This window comes from Nomascus leucogenys, chromosome 20 (assembly GCF_006542625.1).
Source record: "Nomascus leucogenys isolate Asia chromosome 20, Asia_NLE_v1, whole genome shotgun sequence".
NCBI classification, from domain to species: domain Eukaryota; kingdom Metazoa; phylum Chordata; class Mammalia; order Primates; family Hylobatidae; genus Nomascus; species Nomascus leucogenys.
In genome coordinates, this window is record NC_044400.1 from 17427476 (window position 1) to 17448689 (window position 21214).

The window sequence follows — 21214 nt, forward strand, 5'->3', positions numbered from 1 at the left end:
TCCTCACCTGCCTGGATATCCATGACATCATTTGCCATGCCCTCACCTGCCTGGATATCCATGACATCATTTGCCATGCCCTCACCTGCCTGGATATCCATGACATCATTTGCCACATCCTCACCTGCCTGGATATCCATGACATCATTTGCCACATCCTCACCTGCCTGGATATCCATGACATTATTTGCCACATCCTCACCTGCCTGGATATCATGACATCATGCCATGCCTGGATATCATGACATCATTTGCCATGCCCTCACCTGCCTGGATATCCATGACATCATTTGCCATGCCCTCACCTGCCTGGATATTCATGACATCATGTGCCATGCCCTCACCTGCCTGGATATTCATGACATCATTTGCCATGCCCTCACCTGCCTGGATATTCATGACATCATTTGCCATGCCCTCACCTGCCTGGATATTGATGACATCATTTGCCATGCCCTCACCTGGCCTGGAGAGTCATGATATTGTTTGTCACACCCTCATCTGGCCTGGATATCACCACAGCCTGCACACTGCTCTCCCTGTTTCTGCACTTGGTGAGCAATGGTCCTGTTAAAACACGCCACATCATGTCGTTTCCAAGTTCGTGCGCCCTGTGGCTTCCCATCTTTGTAAATGCCTAAATCCTGACAACAGCTCTAAGACCTTATATGATCTGCCTTCACCATTCTCTCTCTTTCTTACTCCCCTTTGGAGTTAGGAGGGTTCCACCTCAGAGCCTGAAGCTTCTTCTCCCTATACCTGCATGGCTTGCCCCCTAACACAGTGCCTGGCACAAGGTGCAGTGGAAATGTGCAGGATGAATGAATTCTGGCATGCCTTTGAACTTGCCTTCCTTTTCCCCGGAACATACTTTTCACTCCTCTTTATCAAGTTAATTTCTTTGGTTTGTTCAAAGTCAGCTCAATTCTCAGCTTCTCTAGGAATATATAATTTTTTGAGACAGAGCCTGGCTCTGTTGCCCAGGCTAGAGTGCAGGGGTGCAGTCTCAGCTCACAGCAACCTCCACCTCCCAGGCTCGAGTGATTCTACTGCCTCAGCTTCCTGAGTAGCTGGGACCACAGATGTGCACCACCATGTCTGGCTAATTTTTGTATTTTTATTAGAGATGGGGTTTCACCATGTTGGCCAGGCTAGTCTCGACCTCCTGACCTCAGGTGATCTGCCCACCTTGGCCTCCCAAAGTGCTGGGATTACAGGCATGAGACACTGCGCTTGGGCCTCTAGGAATATTTGTGTGTGATTTAAATGCCCCCTTTCTCTACTTGGAGGAAAAGGGCCATGTTTTGTCCTCGTAGCTAATGCACAGCAGGTTTCTTTGCAAATAGTAGACATTCAGTGTTTCTTCATGTTTCATGGGTCGTATCTGCACACACACAACTACAAAAACCATGATCAGCTTCTCTAGGAATATTTTTTCCTAAAGCAGGCCTCTATTCCCCATCCGTGTTCAGCAAAACTGTTGTCACTCTCTTTGGGTATCTGCCTGGATATATTCCATGCATAGACAAGCAGTTGTACCTTCAGCAGATATTTAAGAAAAAATTGGAATTGGTGCAGCTAATTGCCCTGACATTGAAATACTCGCATGGTTTACTTGAAATAACCAGTTGGCTAAAGTAGCAAGGTTTTTAGATGTCCATATTCTCCTGAGAAGCAGGTTTACCCTGAGAGTACCTTTAAAATCTTTCAAAAAAGCCACTGCTTCCCTTATTCCCTCAGCAGCTGGAATGCACTGAATTCCGGCCAGTCTGCCTTGTATCTCATGGGAGCCTGTAGGACCCATGTTCCCTGCGCTGCCGCTTCTCCTGCCTTGTTCTAGCATCACCTCTTCCAGCATCCCTGCAGGTGCCTTCTCCTGGTCTCCCCACCTCCACCCACGTCCCTCTTTGGTCTTTTCTCAAAAGAGCAGCCCGAGTGATCCTTTTTGAATGTGAGTCAGGTTGCGTCATTTCTTTGCGGAGTCCTCCCGTGGTGCCCTGCCATCCTTAGTGGAAAAACACAAGTCCTTATGGTAATGGCAAGGCCCCTGGGTTCCAGCCATGCCGGCCTCGTTGCCATAGGTGGAGCATGCTGGGTTCCCTCCTGCCAGGAGCCTTTGCACTCACTGTCCCTCTGCCTGGAGTGCTCGTCCCCAGGTGGCTGTAGAGCTGACTCTCCCATCTGGTAGGTCTTTGTTCAGATGTACCCTCATTAGAAAGAAGTGTGAGTACTGGATATAAAGTAACAGTGCCCCCGCCCCCCCGCCCCACCTTGTTCTCCCCTTTTTGTCTGCTTTGTCTCTGTATATAATGTACTTACTTGTTCATGTGTTCATTGCCTATCCCATGTGAGCTCCACAAGAGCAGGCAATTGCTGTCCTGTTCATGCCAAATCCTTGCCCTAGAACACAAGAATCACTGTTTTACTAATTAATTGGAAGACCTTGGGCCATGAGTCTCCGCGTGCATTCCCTGTGCAGTGTATACTGGAAGCAGAGATCTTGGGTGGGGTTTGGCAACCTTTAGACGGGCTGTTCCCTGTTCCTTTCTTTCTATCCATTCCCCTCCACCCTGGAAATGTGAGACCTGGGAGCCCCAGGAAAATGGCCCTGGGAGCCTAGGCTGGGAAGAGGCCTCTCAGGCTCAGGTCAGTGTATCTCACTGTCCAGACCTTCCTTAAGCTTGGCAAGCCCCAAACAGACTCACTACTGGCTCCTCACTTCCTGTTCTTGGATGCGCCACCACCTCTTCCTTTGTGACCAGTCTCAAAATTGGGGCTGTCCTTGCATCCTTCTCCTCCTCTGCCTGTGTCCAGTCAGTCACCGAGTTCTGCCATTTCGATCTTCTTGGTGTCTTTCCATCTTGATTCTTTTCAGCTGTCATGGCCGGTGTGTAGAGTCATCAGTTTGCTTTCGTGCCCACTGACATTGCCTTCCAGGCTATTCCCCTCCCTCTAGTTCCTTTCCCTTCAACCCTCCCAACCCCAGCTGCAGTCAGGAGGGTCTTTGCAAAGCCCAGATCACATTATGGGTCTCCTTTGCTTAAAATGCTGCAGCAACTTCCTGTCACCACAAAGGTTTCCCCAACCTCAGACCTGTGTGTTCCAACTTGGTGATCCTGACCTATCTATGTACTATCTATCCTATCCTTTTATGAACTTAATATTTATCTAAATATAATCATACCTACTTTTTCCCTAAGCAACAATATCTTTGTAGTCATGGAGCAATGATCATTTTTTTCTAAGGTACATTAAAATATGTAACTATTAAATACCAGAGGTGTTGGTCCATATGCCATCTAAGATCTGTTGTGTGTACCATGGGTGATGCACCCACCATCTTGAGGGAGCTTCCAGGATACACAGGGCCTTTCTTTGTGGCTATTGCATTGCTGTTCCCCTGGGGCCAAATGCTCCAGGAACAGCATCTCCATTTTGAACTCCCACTGAAATAGGGCCCCACAGTGCTGTGTCTTTATGCTTCTGTCCATAAAGTTTCCTCTGTCTGGAGTAACTTCCAAAGCCTTCTAGTTTTTCCGCTTCATGATTCCTGTCCATTGTACACCCAGCTTAGATGTCACACTACAGAGCCATCTCTTCTTCCTGTTCCGTCCCCCTAGGTTGTGTTTTATCACTCTGAGTTCTTTCTTCATTTTATTCCTCGTCCATTGCCTATTTTCATATTCACAAGTGATGGACTGTCTTGTAGTGATTTCCAGGTTTCCTATCCTAGATTCGTGCTCTCTGGAGGCTGGGTATAGATTTTGTTTGCCTTAGCCTCAGGGCTTGATGCTTAGAACTTAAAATGTGAGTGACTGAATTTTCAAGTCCCTTTCTAAAATGCAGATAACTTGGTGAAGCAGTCACTGTGGCTGGAGATAGGTTGATGTTAGATGAAAACGAGAGAGACTGGCATGTAGACCTGGGGCTTGGGTGGAGGTATCAAAGGCCTGATGTGCCTTCTCATAGTTTCCTAGAGCAGTCCCTGTTAGCCCACATAAATTGACCCCATCTTGAGGAGTGGCTTGGGGGATGGCCCCTTTGGTGAACCTGTGTATTTTCAGCCCAACCTTCAGAGCTGTACTGTCTAGTATGGTTGTCACCAACTACATGTGGCTATTTGATTTTTAATTAAAAGAAATTAAAATTTCATTTCTTCAGTTGCAGTAACCACATTTGCAATACTCAATAGATACCCATGGCGAGTGGCTACCGTATAGAATAGCATCCATCATCACAGAAAATGCCCTGGGTCTGCTCTGCTCTAGAGACTAATCGTTCAACAAGTTCCTCATGTTGACTTTTGTCCCTAAAGTAGATGCCAGAAATAAAGTCCTATCTAAGTGGGATTTCAGTTGGTCAGGTTCTGTTCAGCTTGTGTATTATTACAGATGTAAACCAAAGGTCATTTGTTGAGGAAGGAGAGGTTTTAATGGTTGCAACTTGAGGAAGTGGAGGCTCTTACCATGGAGAGGGTAGGGAACGCATGCATGGAAAGCTGTGGTCTGAGTGACTGTCCCTGGTCCAAGTCAGTCTCACCTGCTCCACAAACACAGCAGGTAGATGAAGATAGAGGAGAGAGATGGGAAATGGATGGAGAGAGAGGATGAGGGGCAGGAGCTCAGGAGAGTTGAGGGAAGAAATGAGGTGAAGATGAGTACAAACATGAAGGGAAGTGGGGGAGTTCCAGAAGGAGGAGAGGAGGGAGGCATTGATAGTGAGGGATTGAGGGAGGGGTGGAGTCTTAACCAGATGGTGCCGGTTTGGCTTCTCCATGATAGAGAGGAGAGAATGGCTTACAGCCATTCCTTGCTCACTGTCTCCTTTTATCCTGCCTCCAAGATGAGCTTCCTCTGTGGCTTTGTTTGAAATGTCAGAACACATGGAGAGAAAGAGGGCTTAGCTCTAGAAAACCAGCATTAGGAATCGTGCAGCCATAAATACCGTGTTATATGCTCACACCACTTAACTTCATTATTTGCTTCACATTTGAGCACTGTCTCAGATTACAAATGCTTTGGAGACCAGAGTGACGGATGATACGTAAAACAATTACACGTTAAACTGTGGGATGAATTGGTTAATCACCAGGGCTACTTTGTGTTTAGATCTGTCGTAAATTAGAGGGTGATTGGAGAAGCTTCTCTTGTTTGGCTCTTTTGAACTGACAGGAAGTAACCTAGAATTGGTAGGCTAGGACTCAGGCGATTTTAATGTGAGCCACAGGCCTTTAAACCTACAATTGACAAGGGGCCAAATTTTCGATCCAACAACATTTTGTGTATGAGTGTCTGTCAGTAGGTTTTGTCCTTATAATTTCAGAATCAAACACTGATGCTTCTGGAGATTTACAGTACTGTGCACAGTTAGCAATTTGGAGCCCTTAACAGAATAGGAAAAAAAAAAAGGAGGCTTTAACTACCTTTAATCATTTCTTTGGAGTGGCTTGTTAACCGTTGCTTCCTTTCAGACATTAAGTGTGTCTTTGTGTGTGTGTGTCTGTGTGTGTGTGTGTGTGTGTGTGTGTGTGTGTGTGTGTGAGACAGGGTCTTTCTCCATCACCCAGACTGGAGTGCGGTGGCACGATCATGGCTCACTATAGCTATAACCTCCTGGGCTTAAGCAATCCTCCTGCCTCAGCCTCCTGAATAGCTGGGACTACAGGCACACACCACCATGCCCAGCTAATTTATTTTTTGTGGAGGTGCGGTCTCTGTATTGCCCAGGCTGGTCTCAAACTCCTGGCCTCAAGCAGATCTGCCTGGGCCTCTCAAAGTGCTGGGATTACAGGTGTGAGCCACCACACCCGGCCTATTCAGTGGTTCTTAAACTTGAGCGTACATCAGAATCACCTGAAGCGCTTGTTAAAACACAGATTGAGGGGCCACATCCCCAGAGTTTCTGATTCAGTAGGTCTGGGGTGGACTCACTCGGAATTTGCTGTTCCACCAAGTTCTTATGTGACGCGGGTGCTGCTGATTTGTGGGCCACACTGTGACAACCATTGATCCGGTGGGTATTTATGTATTTGTTTATTTAGAGGTGGAGTTTCACTCTTGTTGCCCAGGCTGGAGTGCAGTGGTGTGATCTCAGTTTACTGCAACCACCTCCTCCCAGGTTCAAGCGATTCTCCTGCCTCTGCCTCCCAAGTAGCTGGGATTACAGGCATGCACCACCATGCCCAGCTAATTTTGTATTTTTAGTAGAGACGGGGTTTTTCCATGTTGGGCAGGCTGCTCTTGACCTCCTGACCTCAGGTGAGCCACCCACCTCGGCCTCCCAAAGTGCTGGGATTACAGGTGCACCTACGCTGCGCCTGGCCGGGAATTTAAATTTGGTTTCAGTCTGGGTTGACTGGGGGATTATGCTGAAGGGGTACAGCTCATTTGCCTCTTTCTGATCCATGAAGTTCTCCCCCAGAGTTGGGGCGGGAGGGAGGAGTCTGTATTCTTTTTAGTGACCTGGTTCCTCAATGCCCTTGTTACTGGCCAGGCCAGCCTTTCTGGGTTGAGGCCAGGGATTGCTGATGGAGCAATTACCCTTTGCCCCCCACCCGTCTCTGGTCCCCCAAGCCTGGAAGCAGCTCATACTTGCAGAAGCAGAAGCAGTCGTATTTGTACTGTTTGCTCCTGACTCAATCTTCACAGCATCCTGGAGACCACTAGTCCCAGGGCAGTGGTGGCGTGAGCACGTGATGTGGCTGCCCAGAGCTTTCGTGTGGCTGGATGGTTGACCAGGGCTGGCTGCTAGGAGGGAAGCAGTTGAATGGGATTCTATTTCTGGGTGGACTTCACAAACTCCTTGAGTGACCTTAGGCAAGCCGGCTAATCCTTGACTCCTCCATTTTTAAACACTAGTGTTTATAAAACACCTCTCTCCCCACCCCTTATCCATAAAATAGCAGAAAAACAAAACCCTGGGTCTGGTGAGTGGCCTCCAGGGGACTGATGAGCTGATGTGTGGAGCTCTGAGTGCTAGAGGAGAAAGCTGCTGTGTAAACACAATAAATATTAATAAATGGTTAAAAAATAGCACCGTGCCCTCTGCTAATAATAGCTGCTTTGGGCTGTTGGAGACACTCTGACACACAGGCTCCCAGCAGTGTGGAAGGAGGGGTGACTGTGGGTTTTGAATCTGTAACACATTTAAAAGATGCAAATGAGTTTTTGAAACATTTTGGAGTATATTCATGAGTATATTGGTGAAGAAAATAGGATTACAATTCTGTGAAATTCAACTTTAATAAACCAAATCACAAATTTCTTTTGATTTTCATTATATTTCAGGGTTGCCTTTACCATGTGGGCTATTCCACAGGCATTTGGCTGACGTGTTGGGAGCCTCTTTCCTCCTCCCATCCCCAGTGGTAAATGGTTGATGCTTCCTTAGACTCCATGGGGGGAGCTTATGATCAGTCAGGGATGAATCCATTGATGTTTGATCCACTCTACTGCATGAGGAGCACCTGCTACATGCTATGTAGTTCTTGCCCTTACAGAATTTATAGTGTAATTTTGAGTAAAGGTAAGTAAGCAATAAATTATGTATGAGGCCCTTCCTTGCATCCTTCACCCTCATCTCCTTAGGTAAATGTAAACAGAATCCATATCCGCCTTTTGTGCGATGGAGGCGTGGCTGCAGTGAGCTGGTGAGAGGCAATTCCTGCATTATCACCACTGTTCCCTGTCAGAAAGAAGCAGGCATTTGTTCCTTCCTTCCCCCAGAGGAGTATGGAGATGGAAGCTCCCTTGGGGATATAGTGACAAATTGCGTGTAGAGTATAGCACACAAGTTATGGCTGCCCTACTTGATTTTCAGGGAGTGAAAGCTGGTTGACAAACAAATGCACTACAAGGCCTATTAGGTCCCATGAGACCCCCTTCCTTCCTCCCCAGCTTGGATGTCGCTTCTATCTCAGCCTCTGTTCCAGGGAGTCCTGTGTTGTCACCTCACAGTGGAAGCTTCCTAGGGACAGGGCTGCACATTCTCAGTCCTGTGTACACAAGAATTGCCTGGGGAGCTTTTAAACAAATGCAGAGGCTTAGGCTTACACCTGGAAATTCTGATAAAATTGAACTGGAGTGGTGTCCAGGAAACTTTAAAAAAAAAAAAAAAAAAAAAAAAAAATTCCCTCGGTGAGTACAATGTGCTCTCAGTGCTGGGAAGTGCTGAGTTGATGACTGAAGTTACCTGAAAGGGTTAATTAAAGAGCGAGTCTGTGAGTCACTCAGGAGTTTTGTGAATGGAGGGAAGAACCACATTGTGAAACTTTCCTTGGAGGCCTTTCCTGATTTTAGGCTCTTCTCCTGTAATGGGACCTCTCATGCACATGTGCTCACAGGGAGGAATGGTTACTCCAGGTCTCTAGCACAGCTGGTCCAGAACTGTCTTCCAAACAGGAGGCAAGTGCTTTGGGAGTGATGGTCCCCAAGCCCTAGGAATCCCTGCTCCTGCTACAGTACATAGTCATTAAAGGGCCCTCCAGTAGGTTCACCTCATTCCTCCAGGACTCTATCATGGCCCTCTTTGTCCCTGATTCCAGTGTTAGGACTGTGGTTCCCAGCCCCAGGTGCACTGTCACACACAGGAAGCACATTAGCACCTACTTAATGCCTGAATTGTTGCTTCTGCCCCTGGTGGATCATGGGGCCACGTTGCTCACAGCATTCATGTAGGGTCTGTAGGATGGCAACTTCTTTCCCCTGTTGACTTTGGTGATCAAACCCTGAACTGTATTCTCCTAGAGGTGACTTACTGTCAATCCTTGGTCTAGGGGTGGTCACCCTAGGGGTGTGGCAAGTTACAGTCAAGTCCATTCCCAGGTTGTGTCCTTGTCACTATCAATTGTGCAGACTCTTCAGCAGCGTGGAGTTCTCCCAGTTAAGATCCTCAATTTTTTTTTTTTTGTTTTTTGTTTTGTTTTGTTTTTTTTTTTGCAGAGCCTGTGTCCCTTGGGGGGTGATGTTCCTTCCATCATCCATGTGTATATTCATTTGCTCAAGTCTGTGCTGATTCCTAACCCATTCATTCCTTTTCCTTCCATCTCTGTTCTTTTCTGTGTTTTGCTCCAACCTGTGATGACTCCGTCTTTGCTTTTGAAGGAATAAAACCTACACCACAGTGTGACTTAGAAGCCGACTGAGTGGACTCCAAACGGCCTCGCTTACCTGCTTTTATTCCTCACTCCTAAATGTGGAGGATGGGGTCTGTTCACAGGTTTACTGGGATTATAAGTAGGTGCCACCTCAAAATTAGGTGAGCAATTTGGGGCCATGCTGTTAGTCTAGAGAAGGGACTCCAAGGTGGATAATAAAACATGATTTTGTTTGATAGTTGGGGCAAGATTGCTCAGGAGGCTGCCAAATGGTGGAGACATCAAGCTGGGACAGGAATGATCTCAATCTCACTGTAGTCACTCTTGTATTTTTTATCTTTTCTCTCCCTCTTCATGTTCATTTGATCTTTTAACCCTCGTAATGGTATCATTTCCTCGTGCCTACCTTCATCTTCCGTCACTCTTCATTTTTCCATCCTGAGATTTGTTGTGTCTGGGTTGTCAGTGACTTTTCCTATGTCCTGAGTCCCATAGCCTTCTTTGCCAGTCCCCACGTTACACCCCCAGCTGTGTGTCCTCTGGCTTCACCCTTGGCCTCACTGCGCACCTGCTCTTGCCTCCGCCTGTACTGAGTGTCTTGGTTGACCGTCTCCTTTCTTACCCCTCATTTCTGCCTTTTAGAGTTTCTATCTTACCACAAACTCCTGTCTTGTCATTACCAAATCATTTCTCCTTTTCATCATTAGGAAAATGCAAAGGTGTCTATCACGTCATATCCAAAAGTGACAGAGTAGACTTTCCTTTGCTTAAGCTAACAGTACTGGCTTCCCATTTTATGTTTGGTACATTGTCTCATTTCCTCTTTAGGTAGGGAATATATTCCCATTTGAAAGATGAGGAAATCAAGGCTAAGAGAGACAATAATCAAGATCACACAAGTTAAGTAAATGGTAGAGCTTGGCATGTCTCATGCCAGAGCCTCCATTCTGCTGTTAAACCATGTGCCTTCCTGTTTGAGCAGGAATGAAACATCACATTTGCCAGGCAAGGGAGAAAGATTTCATGGCCTTGAAGACCCTTCCATGCCAGCATTCATGGGATGCTTTGAGCTTCTGTAGGATGGTGACCTCTTTTCCCTGCGGTTGACTTTGGTGATCAAACTGAACTGTATTCTCCTAGAGGTGACTTAGTGTTGATGCTTGGACTGTGGGTGGTCACCCTGGGGGTATGGCAAGTTACAAGTCAGTTCATTCCCAGATTGTGTCTTTGTCACTGTCAATTGTGTGGACTTTTCAGCAGTGTGAGTTCTCCCAGTTAAGATTCTCAATGTTTTGTTTTTTGCAGAGCCTGTGTCATCTTGGGGGTGATATTCCTTCTGTCATCCATATGTATAGTGGTCAAAGCCATCCATGACCTCTCAACTAGGCTGCTCCCAGAAGTGGTAAGGTCCTTCTTCTTCCTTAACAATCCTTCCTGCCAGTGCTGGCCCCCTGGGCTGCCTCTCATCGCAGGGTTCCTGGGTGGAGTCGGGCATGTTGAGAGGGAACAGACAACATTCTGGGGGATTAGAAGAACTTATTGCAGGGATGCAAATAACCTGGTGGAGAGAAACACTGGGCAAGGTGAAGAGACTCCAGATAGGTGAGCTAGGACTGGGTTCTGTGTGCCTTTCCTTAGCTATTTTCACTATTTTTAAAGCAAGATTTTTGTGTGTGTGTAAAGAGAAATTGGGTTATTTTTGTGAAGCAGAGTGATTCAATCTGTGTTGTTTGCATCTGTTGTTCTGTGTTCATTCAATGATCGTTGTATTAAGAATTATTTTTTTCCTTTGCACCTCAATTCAATACATAAAGCTACTCATGTTAGGTTTTCTGGCACAATTGACACTGGGATATTGAAACTGGAGGACACAAATTCATATTAAAATGTGTCTTTGACTGCTTTGTCCTCTGGGTGAGAGTCATTACCGGCACTCTGATTCTTTTTCCCTCCCTCCCCTTATGAGTGCTGAGAAAAGAAATATTTTTACAGCCTCCTGTCATGCAGTCTTCATGGCAGGCAGCTGATTTGGTTACCAGGAGATGAGGATGCTGCCATTACAATAATTCCCTGTGTACAAGTTGCAATGGAAATTTGAATGCAAAATCTGGTCTCCTCTTAGGATGTGATTTGATGTGAGCTTGGCTACATGCACCATCTGATGTAAGACCAAAATGATTAGACCTTTAATTTTTCTTTTGAAAAAAGATATTAATCCTTGTTGGGGTGATGTATTGCATATATGCGTGTTTGTGTGTGTATGTGTGTTTTTATAGGGAAGATGAAAATGAGGTGAGACATTGTCCTGCATTTAGTAGAGGCATGGAAGTGGCTGCTTTAAGTTGTTTTCCTCACTCCCTTGTAAATGATTAGCGCCATCCCTTTAATGATCCACCAGGATTTTAACTGTTATTATCACCGCAATTGGCCAGCGCTTACTCTCTAACATCTCAGTGACAGGGAGGAAGAATGGATACGGGGATAGGAATGTACCTGTTTGTGGTATTTAGTCTTTTTCAGAAGCAGAGATAGCCCAAACAAATATTATGATTTATTACAGTCCTGTGCTCTTCATCTCCTACTTACCAATCTCCCTGGTTGCCTGGCATATGGGACTCTCATGTCCTCCTCCTCCATCAGACTTGCTAGCCTGCATTTCATTCAGTCAGAATCTGAACCTTAGGTAAGATATGAGGGCGCCAAGTGTGATTATACACGTTAGATGTCAGTCAGGTAACATCTATATTTTATAGGCGTTGCAAATATGCCTCAACTCTGAGAAATGTTTACTGGTGGGAATTTTCTGCACTATGCCAGTTGACACATTCATTTATTTAGGCATTAAAAATTAATTTCCAGCAGGGCTCACGTGATAGGGGATAGATGGCTGTGCTCACAGCCCTTGTAGTGGCTCTCCTTGTTATTCTCCCGATAGCTGAACCACTTTTAACTGGGAGCAATCTCTTATTATCCCACAGTGCAAATACTCTTAAGAGAAGCAGCTGACTGACTTACATTCCCCCTCAAGGTGTACGTGTCCAACACCCAGCCTCACCTGGGGTTCAGAGAAGCTGAAGATTCCATGGTTGCGCCTGTCCTTACAGAACCCATACCATCTGCACCTTCGATGAATTGTGCTATGGGATTGTAAACATTTAATTTACTTACTTTTTTAAATTGACAATAATGATATATATTTATGGGGTACATAGTGATGTTTTGATACATATCATGTATAGTGACCAGATTAGGGTAATTAGTGAATTAGCATATCCATTATCTCAAATATTTATTATTTCTGTGTTGGGAACATTCAATACCTAGCTATATAATATGTTATATATTATACAATTATAACCTATATAATATATTATTTTTCACTCTAGTCATCCTATAATTGTTTAGAACACTAGAACTTATTCCTCCTATCTAGCTGTAATTTTGTATCCTTTAACAAGTCCCTCCCTTCCCCCTCCCCTCGTCAGTCTCTGTTACCTTCTGTTTTACTTTTTACTTTTACACGATCACCTTTTTCTAGCTCGCTCATGAGTGAGAACATATGATGCTTGTCTTTGTGTGTCTGGCTTATCTGACTTAATGTAATGACCTCCAGTTCCATCCGTGTTGTAGCGAATGACAGGATTTCACTTTTTTTTTTTAATGGCAGAATCGTATTCCATTGTGTATATAGGACACATTTTCTTTATCCTTTCATCCATTGTTGGTGTGGGATTTAAAAATCACACCCATTTATGGTCGTCTCATCAGAACTCTGAAGAAGCGATGCCAGATGGTTTTGCTGGTGGTTTTGTTTAAGCTTCAGAGTTGTTAACTAAGGAGCTTTCAAGCTGTGTGAACTCCCGTCTCCAGAGGGGAAGGCCTCCTCCTCGGCTGAGGGCTGAGTGGCCCACGGGGCCAGGTAAATGCTGCCGGGTGGCAGCTGACCGTGTCTCCATCCTGGGTCTTCTGGTTCCCTTGGCTAGAGGTTTATAGAAGCCAACAGGTGACAGCCAGGCCCCTGACCTCTGGCCTGCAGTAATCCAAAATGTGCATTTATTCACAATACTTCATCTCAATTAGGAGTCACAAACTCGAATGCTCGTAGAAGCCAGTTCTGAAGCAAAAACAGGAGAAATGACCAGGTCTGTGGCAACTGGGGTGTGCGCGCCTGGATGAAGGGCGTGGCCGCTTCTGGAGATGTCATACTGGAATGTGGGCTGTACGGAAGACTCATCATCATCACCGTCTTCTGAGTGTTAAAAAGGAAGTGGAAATCTATGTTTAATGTGAGATAAATTGGCAACTAATTAAACATTTTTGAAAACTGTGGTTGAGAGTAGGTGGATAATTTCATGCAGGTTAAATAAAGCATGCCTCCTGGCTGCACACAGAGAGTTTGCTGCTTCTGCAGAAACCAGGCTGTGAGGGTAGGATCTGGGCAAAACCAGGGAGACCAGTGTTTAGGGCCTCTGTGTCACAGACTTAGCTCTGTGTGACACTTCCCCCTTAGTCTCAGTTGCAGAACTGCGTTTTACATGGGATTTCTGTCCAGCTGTGACTGTAGGTTCTGTCAGAAACAGCGTCTTCCCTTCCCCAGCCCTGTCCCTTGGCAGCCTTCTCTTTAGTTTCGCTGCACAGTTCTCAGAGTGGGAATAATTGCAGGAATGGGTAAGTTTGAGTAAGAGAGCTGTGCAATTGCAATTTCCCAGCTGTAAAGTTGGTTGACTCTGAGCCTCGGTGGTGTTGCCTGCCCCTCAGGGTTTTGCTGGAGCAGTCAGGCCAGCCGGCTCTCTGGGGACCTGGAACAGGACCTGGGGACTGTGCTCCAGGGCCGTGTGGGCAAATGGCTACAGGCTGCTGCCTCCCAACTTGCAGGTGGTTCATGAAACAGGTTCCACAGAGCCGTCTCTGAAACTGCAGTTCTGGAAGCCGGGACGTGTGTGGCCTGTGCCACAATGGTAGCAATAGTGCTTTCCTTTTACCAATAGGCTGCTTTATTTTTGTTTGTTTTATTTTAGCATGAAAGGATAGTTTTAATCAAAATAAGCAGGTTCCAGAAACCCATGACACTACTGACCTTCTGCCTCCCCGACTGCATCTTTTTAATTTAGTTATTGTTATATTTTTTTAATTAACAAGTAAAAATAGTATATCTTTATGATGTCTTAACCATTCCACAGTGATGCGTTTATTAATATGGGTTGTTTTAAAAGAAGTATCTCGCTCTCCCCGTTTTTACCCCACCAGCCACGCCTGGCTTTAGTAAGAAGGGGCAGGTGGTGAGCTTGTTCTTTCCTCGGACCCAGGGGCTCTGAAAGCTGAAGTGATCTTCCTGAGGTTGTCAGCTGGGTGGCGGCAGAGGCTGGATTTGAACCTGGTCTCCTCATCCAGGACTATCTTGGCCCTGGCACATGGGGCGTTTAGGATTCTGCTGCCCATTGGCTTTTTGGCTCCGGCCTCCTGTCTATCTTCTCCCCACGCTCCTGAGGGCAGTGCTGCTGAGGGCAGTGCTGCCGACGGCTGTCCCAAAGCAAGAGGATGTGCAGACCCCCAGCTGGCCCTGCCTGTCCGTGGCCTTTCTGGCCACTCCTGCCACCTACGCCCCTTTCCACATGGGCCCCTTCACTCTGTGCTGCTGACCAGGGTGTGCCTCCACTGCCTTGTCTCTTGAAAGCCCACATGTCGGCCGGGCGCAGTGGCTCACGCCTATAATTCCAGCACTTTGGGAGGCCGAGGCAGGCGGATCACCTAAGGCCAGGAGTTTGAGACCAGCCTGGCTAACATGGTGAAACCCCATCTCTACTAAAAATACCAAAAAAAAAAAAAAAAAAATTAGCCAGGCGTGGTGGTGAATGCCTGTAATCCCAGCTACTCTGGAGGCTGAGGTGGAAGAATCGCTTGAACCAGATTGCACTCCAGCCTGGGCGACAGTGCAAGACTCTGTCTCAAAAAAAAAAGAAAAAGCCCACATGCAAGTACACCAAGCATCGGTGGAGACTGCAGCAGGACAGTGTGGGATGAGGGGAGGGTGGGATGCGTGGAGCACGTGGAGGGTGGCGCTGGAGTGAAGCTGCTGAGCATGGTGGAAGGGTTGGGCGTGGGCGCATCTGTCCAAGGTGTGGCGCTCTCTACCTTTTCTTACCTGTGTGACCGCAGGCAAGTCACGCGGTCACCCTGACCCTGGGTCCCCTCTTAGGTAAAATGGACATGGCACCTCCATCCGAGGCTTATGATAAGGATCAAATGAACAGTTAGGAGAATCGGCAGTAGAGGACAGCCCTGCTGTGGTGGCTGCAGCTCTTCTGCCTTTTGAAGCTTCTGAATTGCTAATCAAGGTTGCCCCAAATAGTGGCCGGAGGTGATTTCAGACTCGGCTCGTGAGCACCATCTAAACATGTCCAGTTGTGGCTTCTCTGATGCTTGGCCTTGTGGGGTCCCTGGATGGAGCTTGTATTGCTGTCTTGGGCTTCAGTCAGGTGTAGCTGTCTTTGGGCCAGTGTCCTGGGGAACGCTGAACATGCCATTGGAAGACCTGACCTCTAGGCCTAACCCACCCCTAACTGGCTGAGTGACTTTTAGCAAATCACGCTTCCTCTCTGAGCAAGTTTCTTCATGACAAAAATGGATGCAGTACCTACTACTCCACAACAGAATTGTGAGAAGTAAATGATGTATATAATGGAATGTAGAAATGCTTTATAAAGACTCGCACGCTTTACAAAGGAAGATGATGATATTGTTTCTAAAGTTAAAGTTCTAGAAGTCCCGTCCTTGCCCTTGAGCTTTCTCTGTGTCCTGATCAATGACCAGCTCATTAGTGGCCTCTGCCTTGCATGGACCATGACCTCTTCACCTTGCGCTCTTGGCCAGTGTCTGGGCCCAGGCTCCTTAAGTGGTCATGCGGCAATAATGCTGATTATCATTATATAATTAGAGTAATAAACAGTCACATGTTGGCAATAAATAACACATGAACATATATGAACATATGTTGATACTAATAGTAATGGCTACCATTTGATTGCTCATGTCCAGGCCAACCCTCTGTCTAGGCACTTGGGATTCAGAGTCAAATAGCAATAATGGCTAGAGTTTTTGCATTGCACTGCAAAGCCTTTTACTTAGAGGACTTGGCTTTTGCTCCCAAGGAGCACAGTTGGGGAGAGACTCATTAGCTGCTACATTAAATATGTAGTGATAACAGCTATAATAGACACGATCACATGAGAACACAGGAGCTTTTTTGTCAAGCCTGGAGTAGGGGGAGGTATGTGGGGACCTTCCCCGGTAAGCAGACACTCCATGCGACATCTGAAGGAAGGATGGTTGTGGGCAAGGCAGGCGATGAGTGGGAGGAGGCGTGGGAAGAGGAGGCACTTCCAGGAGGAGCTGCAGAGGGGGCCACAGGTTCTGTGTGCACCTGTGGTCTCTGTCATACTTTTGTGTCCTGTTTACATGAGAGTCTCTGGGTAGAAAGAGGAAGGAATACGGAGAGCAAAGGAGGAGAGAAAAGGAAGAAAGGGAAAATGACTTTGTGTTGTAAGTCAGAAATGATGCTTAGCAAAATTTTGTTTTCTCTGTCTTAAATAGTAAGGTTCCCCTTCCAAGCTCTCCTTGTCTGTCTCCTCCCTGAGTTTTTGCCTAAAATTCCTTCCCATTCACCAGAACCAAGCAGTTTCCCTCCAGTGATAAAAGGGAGCCCCTCTCAGTTATTCATTTTCCTGCAGTCATTAGCGTCATTTGGTCTCCAGACCCCGTGGATTGTGGCTCTGGTGAGGTGGCCATCTCTGTTCCCTGGTGCATCCGCCTGCTCTTGAGGCCGGGCTGGCTCTGCAGGCCCTGTAGAGGCTGGTGGTGCTCCTGCAGGAGCCTCAGATGGGACTCCACGCTCCTGAGCAAAACTGGAAACAGAATTCTTGTCAAAGATATGTTAGGTCTGGGGCCGGGTGTGGTGGCTCACACCTGTAATCTCAGCACTTTGGGAGGCCAAGGCGGGCAGATCCGTTGAGGTCAGGAGTTTGAGACCAGCCTGGCCAATATGGTGAAACCCCGTCTCTACTAAAAATACAAAAATTAGCTGGGCGTGATCGCGGGCACCTGTAATCCCAGCTGCTTGAGAGGCTGAGGCAGGAGAATTGGTTGAACCCCGGAGGTGGAGGTTGCAGTGAGCCAAGATTGTGCCACCGCACTCCAGCTTGGGTGACAGAGCGGGACTCTGTCTCAAAAAAAAAAAAAAAAAAAAAATTAAGCCTTGGATTTTGTGAAATTACAACAAATTTCGTTATAGATCTAACTGACTTCTATTCATGGTGGATGAATTGGAGCATCCTCCATTCTTTAACATAGGATGGGAGCTTCCAGGGCGCAATGGCAGAATAGTGGGCTTCATGAGGTGGGAACAAGGAAACAGAAATAGAAGAAAAGCAGACTGGTTAACATTGGGTTACTTTAAATTACTTTTTTTGTATGGATTAAAGCAGAGGGGACTTCTTGTGACACTAACTTAGACTGGAACCTTCTGTTTTCAGGAAAAAATAGTCTGTTTTGGGATCTGTCTGCTTCTTGAAAGTTTCAGTTTGGTTATGTGGCATTTAGCATGAATGACTCCATTCTTGTTTGGTCTGGTCTGTTGGGGCCTAGTGCAGGAGCTCAGGCCAAAGCAATGGCCTCTCAGAGTTTTGTGTAATGATTTGGAAGCCCCCAGCCAAGAACTTTTCCCAGAGATGTCCCACCTGCGGAGGTGACTGTGATTCTTCCATCATAGGCTTCTGCGTATGCACCATGCTCAGTATTCAACCTGTAGCTTGGGGTGTCAGGAATGATTGATATGTTCTTCAGCCATTTATTATCTCGCTCTCAGTGAGTTTTGCCTTGAGGAAGATCAAGACAGCCTCGCCTGCCTTCTCCCCATGCCCTTGTCTTCAGTACAACTTGCCATTTGTCCTCTCACTCATCCTTCCCTCCCACTAAGGGCCTCTCCCCTCCACCCAGGCTGGAGTGCCAACCTGAACTCTGTGAGCTCCCCTCCTGCTTTCCTCCTTGGAAATGTGGCTTCTACACACGCCTTCTTTTTTGGGTGTCTCCTAGCCACTTGTGGCCAAGCCACCTTCCCAGGCATTGACTTCCAGCCCCTTCCCTGACTTTGCCACTCGTGAAAGTGCTGTCTGAAGACACTCATCCTTTCCTTTGCCTCCCTTTTGACATATCCAAGTTAAATCCCCGCCTCCCCTCAGCCTGCCCTGGCAGTAGATTCTTCATGGCATCCCTTTGGAGGCAGGAAACATTTGACAGAGGGAGGGAGAACCTGAGAGGCAGCAGTAAAGGGTGAATGGTTTCCCAGGATTGCTGCCCACGCGGTCAGTATGTCTGCCGGGGGTCTTCTGAAGCAAGTGCCTCACCCATGGGAATGAGTTCCTGAGGGTTCTCTTGGCACCAGTGAGTGCCTGGGGGACCCGGAGCATAGGGGTTAAGGATACCCAGGAGACAGCCCAACCCTGCCACGCCCTAACTGGCTGTTTAATCTCTCTCTGCTTCAGTTTCCTTGTAACATGGAAATAATAATGGTAACTTCTTTATAGGATTGTTAAGAAAATAAAAAGATGTAGGGGATGTGCTTAGCATATAACTATGAAAGGAATGTTGGCTTACATGATGGCCATTGGAGTGGAGGAGAGGCTTCCAAGCAAGTCGGTGGGCCTTTTGGCGCCTCTAGTTCTAGAAGATTAAGCCGTTATTGGACAGTCCATGAAATGCCTTCAAGGACGCTCTTCTCAGCTCAGGGTGGGTAATGCCGTAGGTTCCTTCTTGAGCGTAACCTATAATTCCGAGATCCGCCATCAGCAATAGAAAGATTCATCCTCTAGTATGACATGCTGTCAAGTGTAACTCTGAATTTAATTGGGGAGTTTTATTAATTAATAGTTTTTAAAAACAATCATATGTGGTCAAAGTCCTCAACATCTGCCCATCACCATCTTCTCAGAACTGCACAGAGAAGCAGAAATCATTGTGTCAGACTATCAGTGCCATCTTACTCTTGTTACTCAGGACAAAATAGTTTCATTTCCTCAGCAAGATTGACCTCTTCATTTATCCTAGAGCAAGAACCTACCAACTTCTAAACAGAATAGAACTGGGCGCTGATGAAAGTGGATTATTAACAGATGGAAGGGAGAGAGAATGTGTGTGTATGGAGGGCGGCACTCTCCCTCCCTTCTGTCTGTTAACAATCCTCTTTCATCAGTGCCCAGTTCCGGTGGGGGGATATGTGTAGGTCTATTTCTGGACTTGATACTTTCTTTGTACTCCTAAGGACGTACTCATACAAGGAGAATATCAGATCCAGAAATAGACCTGTACATATCTAGTCAAGTGGTTTTTGACAGAGGTGCCAAGGTAATTCAATGGGGGAAAGGAAAGTCTCCTCAACAAATGGTGCTGGATCACCCAGGGGTGCCATAGGGACAGAAAGGGGCATCAACCCTTATTCAAGAGCTAACTCAAAATGGATCATAAGCCTCAATGTGAAACCTGAAACTATACAACTGCTAGAAGAAAACAAAAGAGAAAATTGTTGCAACCTTGGGATAGGCAAAATTTTCTTAGATATGGCACCAAAAGGCCGGGCGCAGTGGCTCACGCCTGTAATCCCAGCACTTTGGGAGGCCGAGGCGGGCAGATCCCCTGAGGTCAGGCGTTCAAGACTCCTGGCCAACGTGGTGAAACCCTGCCTCTACTAAAAATGAAAAAATTGGCTGGGCATGGTGGCAGATGCCTGTAATCTCAGCTACTTGGGAGGCTGAGGTAGGAGAATTGCTTGAACCCCGGAGACGGAGGTTGCAGTGAGCTGAGATCACGCCACTGTACTCCAGACTGGGCAACAGAGTGAGACTCCATCTCAAAAGAAAAAAAAAGACACCAAAAGCTTGAACTATAAGTCAAAAAATTGAAAATTGGACTTCATCAAAATAAAAAAACTTTTGCTCTTCCAAGACACCATTAAGAAAATGACAAGATAGCACAGACAGCATATATATATATATATATATATATATATAAAAAAAAAAAAAAAAAAAAAAAAAAAAAAAAAAAAAAAAATATATATATATATCAGACAAAGGCTTAGTATCCAGAATGTGTAAAGAATAGCTTAAGAAGGCAAACAACTCAAAAAGAAAATGGACTTACATGATTTATATAGATAATTTGCAAGAGAAGATAAAAATGGCCAAGAAGCATATGAAAAGATACTCAGCATTACCCTAGTCATTGAGGGATAACAAATTAAACCACTACATATCCATTACAATATCTAAAATTAGAAAACAAATGAAAACCCCCCAAAACCAAAATTTGTGTGAAGCATCTGGAACTCTTATGCTCTGATGGTGAGAGAGTAAAATGTTACAACCGCTTTGGAAAACAATCCAGAGTTTCCTTAAAAAGTCAAATATCCATTTACTGTAGGACCTAGCCATCCATCCTTAGGTATTTACCCAAGGGAAATGAAAATACATGTCTGCACAAAGACTCTTACTCAAATATTTATTGCAGTTTCATTTCTAATGTCAAAAACTAGAAACAACCTATATGTGTGTTAACAGGTGAATGGATAAAGAAATCATGGTGCATTCACACAATGGAAGACTGCTTGGTAGTAGAAAGACACTATTGACCCATGCAATGATGTGGGTGGGTCTCAAAATAGTGAAGGTGGGTACCAGAACCAAGGCAAAAAGAGTATGTATTTAATACTATATGACTCTATTTACTTAAATTTTTACATACAAACTATAGTGAGAGAAAGCACACAGTGGTTGCCCGAGGCTAGAGGTGGAGGGAGGGAGGAATTATTAAAGAATCATGGGAAAACTTTTGGGGGTGACGGAAATAGTCTCTGGCTTTTGGTAACAGTTACAGATATGTTAGTCTGTTAATTATATTAATCATAATTAAGATATGTTAATGCTGATCAAGGTGTATACTTTAAGTATTTGCAGTTCAGGTGCACCCAGGGACTGTGTTTGGCCACAGACCATCTCCCGTTGCTAAGCCAAATAGGAATTCTACTCAGATCCATGTAGGATAAATATTGTAAGGTGCTGTGAAGTGAGGTTTTAT

General features: G+C 45.9%; 1 protein-coding gene across 1 annotated transcript in view; it reads left to right on the plus strand.

Moving 5' to 3' along the window:
• TMEM163 (transmembrane protein 163) overlaps positions 1–21214 on the plus strand; it is a 257298-nt gene that overhangs the window by 199757 nt on the left and 36327 nt on the right. The window contains exon 5 of the mRNA XM_003267591.3: positions 10400–10496. Within this exon, the coding sequence (XP_003267639.1) occupies positions 10400–10496 (97 nt within the window). The remainder of the gene's footprint in view (positions 1–10399; positions 10497–21214) is intronic.